General features: G+C 40.5%; 1 protein-coding gene across 1 annotated transcript; it reads right to left on the reverse strand.

The window, feature by feature from the left end:
• Positions 1-295: 295 nt before the first annotated feature.
• On the reverse strand, positions 296-2,891 carry NAP1L2 (nucleosome assembly protein 1 like 2). The gene has a single exon (XM_036841262.1). The coding sequence runs from the start codon at positions 2,493-2,495 to the stop codon at positions 1,104-1,106; it is 1,392 nt and encodes a 463-aa protein (XP_036697157.1). The 5' UTR covers positions 2,496-2,891; the 3' UTR covers positions 296-1,103.
• Positions 2,892-3,595: the final 704 nt, after the last annotated feature.

Consider the following 3,595-nt stretch of genomic DNA (forward strand, 5'->3'; position numbering starts at 1 on the left):
ATTTACCGGATTGATTAAAATTGAGATTTTTGTTTCCCTGCAGCCCTGGGAGGTGGAGGTGGACTCATGATTAAGACTAGATCAGTTATAAACAATAAAAAGATACACTTTCTTTGCCCGTCTAAGCAGAGTTTTAGTATATTTGCAGGCATATATAAACACTCAGAAAAAGAAGAGTAGAAAATAAATCAAAACATAAGCAATGCTTATCTTTGGGGAATGGGTATATGGTTTTCAGTACTCCAATAAACATATTACTTTTATAATAAAAAAAAGATCACTTTTATAACATGAAACACTGAAATTTTTATTCATTTTATTTTGTGGTGAAGGAACATGAAAAATCTTTTCAGAATAATAAAGTGATCACTTTCAATGAATGATTAAGTACTATAGGAAAAGAGAAATTATACACTGTAATTACAGTTTACACAATTACACAGAGCAATATGTGGCAACCTTTGGAGAATACTGTGATTAACACTTCACTGATAACCTCAATATGACTAAGTTTCATTATTTATCATGGTCACATAAAATACAAGAGCCTATGAACAAGCTGTTATTAGCAATAAATGTGGTTTTGCCTGAAATTCTTAACCATATACAGGCTTTTTCTTAAGCATTCAAGTTTTAAATTCTATTGCATTTTTATTGCAAATTGAAGCAGGCACAATAAAATTAAACCCACTAGCTAAAGTCCTAAGAAAACACAAATGCAAGAAACAAACAACAGGAAAAGAACCTTGGGTTGGTTCCCCAAGATATTCTTTTGGAATAAATATTGACATCATTTAGCATTTCTGATAATATTCACACCTACAGATTAATACCTACATGACAAAAGGACTTCAGAAGGATTAAACTACACATTATATTAATATGTCTTAAATCATTTACCACAGTAAATACTTTCTTGAAGGTATTCTACTACTAAAATGCAAGGTCAAATGAATTAGTATTTGAAATTCTCTTATATTTCTGAGACATACATTTTAACTGACACTACAAGAAAAATTAAGAACACAAGAATGTAATTAACTTCTTATAACTTGAGTAACTAGATCTAGGGCAATTAATTTCAGGGCCATGTACACTCTGCTTTAGCGATCAATGTCTTCTACTATTGCTTCAAGATTTTTGCAACAGGCTTTAACCTCCTCAATTGCAGCCATCCAATTATCGTAAATAATTTTGTCATAAATTTCATCATTAACTTCCCTAACTACCCCCTCCTGCTGAGATTCAAGTGCATCACCTGAGAAAAATAATACTGATCTTGGGATTATGTAAGTACGTAAATTGTGACCAAGTAGAAAATCATCATTTCCATCCTTTCCCTTTGAGTTGATTCCTTGAGGAGTAAAGAAATTGAAGAATGAATCCTTGGGGAAATCTTCAGTCACAGTTCGAATTGTTCCCCAGATCCGGTGTTTCTGCTTTTTCTTGACTGTTTTCAAAGTGACATTCTTTCCTTCATTCCAATCTATTTTACAGCCTATGCAATACTCAATCGCGGTTCCCCTATAGGGATGGGGATCATAATACGCTAGCCTTGACTTCAGCACATAGGTCTTTGTCAACAGCTCATTTTTGAAATATTCATTTGGTTTGAAGTGAAATTCTAGCGTGAAACTGAGAGGTTCACCAGGATCTGAAAGCTTCACTTTAATATCTGTCAGGAGCTTCAGAATAGGCTCATCATATTTCTTAATCAAAGGAGTGAGTGTGTCAACGTTTTTTAAGACAGTCAGCCAAAAATCAGGAATTCCTTTAGGATCCTCTTCTTTATTCTCATCTCCAGCTGCCTCGGTGTCGTCGTCATCATTGTCGTCGTCATCATCATCATCATCCTGTTCAATAGCATAATCATAATAATCTTCTTCACAACCGTCATCCTCATCTATATAGTCATGTAGCAGACCCTCCTCAATACCACACATCTCTTCCTCATCATACATCTCATCATCATAGTCCTCAGAGTCTGATTTATATTCACATTCCTCTTTTGTAGGTTCATAGATTGCATTGATTATCTGACGTCTTTTTTCCAATAAAGGTTGATACATTTCAGCAAACTTTCTTTCAATACCATGAAATTCCCTTAGGAATTTGGATTCTAGATTGGCCACTCTAGTTTGAAGCTTTTTTAGGGCTAACACACGGTATTTAACTTTCACAGGTAGACTTTCAACAAAGTCTGTATCTAAAAGATAACCGATAAGTCCTTTTGGACGGTCGGGGTCTGAGTCCTCATCAGCATCTTCACCTTTTTCCCCGCCATCCCCGGACCCAGCAGCAGCCTCTTCACCTTTTTCCCCTTCTTCCCCAGGCCCCGCGGCGGCTTCTTCACCGCGCTCCCCATCATCTCCAGGCCCAGCTGCGGCATCTTCACCGCGCTCCGGCTGTTCCCTGGGCCCCTCCATCATTACCTTATCATCAGCCTCTTCTTGACTGGATTCTAACAGTTCCTTGTGGTCGGCTGACTCGGCCATTTTTCAAAGGACCTCACACGCCTAAGGTGGCTACCGCCAAGATCAGGAGACCTGACCTCCGCAAGGAAAGACTCACCGGAATATCAGAAGCGGCGGTGGCTGGGGCAGAGGTGGAACGTGCGGTAGTGGTCGGACTGCGATACGGGAGCTGGGAGCGACGGTCGAGGCTGCTGCCAGGATGAAGGCGGTGCTGAGGCTGTGAGAACAGGACAGAGGCAGCGGTGGCCGGGCTGGGGTGCAGAGAATAGCAATGGCCGCAGTGACCGGTCCTGCAGGAGCGGGCCAGAGACTGCAGAGAGCCGCAGTCGGCTGATGTCCTCCGCAAGCAGCAGCTGCTGCAAGTAAAAACGGTGCCGCAATATGATTACGCAGCTGTCTCTCGGCTAGATTTTCTTGGTGCAAATAGCTTGCTGCGTCACACCCTCCCTCCCCCACGACTCTGTTCTAACTTCATTTGCTGGGCTGACGTGATTGACAAACTAAGAGCCAATAAATTAATAGATTTATCAAGTTTCTAACTCTGCTCACTTTTCCAGGTTCTCTAATATGGCTGATTCATCCACCTCCCACTCGTCCCACACCACCACCCAAGTTTTCTAGAAACCAGGTTTTATTAGTTTATCCTTTCAGTTTTCAACTGGTATTATATTTTTTATAATTTCAAAAGAGTTAAGAGAAAGTTATAACTAAAATGTCAGACAAGGCATTCACCCATCCTAAATCTGTCCCTTTGATTTTAGCCCTGGGCTCTGGGAAGGAGAGAGGTGGGGGGGGGGGCGGGGGGCGACGACTTATAAAAAGGGATTAGAAGGGAAAAAAATTAGCAAATGCTGGTCTCAGGGTGGTGTAACTGCCAGTGATCTAAATATTCTATATTCTGGTTTTCTGTACTTTCCACAAGCTGTATGATAAGTGAGCAATAATTTGAGATTGGAAAATCCTCCTTAACATTTCCTGGGGTAGGGAGTGGGGACAGGAAGGAGGAGTTTAGATGGTTAGATGGAGGTTGGGTTAAAGAGGGCCTGTGATGAAGAGCCAAAATGCTGTATCCCACTATATGGCAAGTGAACACACAAGACTATAAACCAGTTGTCTGGCTT

Source organism: Balaenoptera musculus, unplaced genomic scaffold (assembly GCF_009873245.2).
Source record: "Balaenoptera musculus isolate JJ_BM4_2016_0621 unplaced genomic scaffold, mBalMus1.pri.v3 scaffold_84_arrow_ctg1, whole genome shotgun sequence".
Lineage (NCBI taxonomy): Eukaryota > Metazoa > Chordata > Mammalia > Artiodactyla > Balaenopteridae > Balaenoptera > Balaenoptera musculus.

What these genes read in the sequence shown, in the direction of transcription:
- NAP1L2 (XM_036841262.1), bottom strand. Translation starts at nt 2,495, where the DNA reads ATGGCCGAGTCAGCCGACCACAAGGAACTGTTAGAATCCAGTCAAGAA.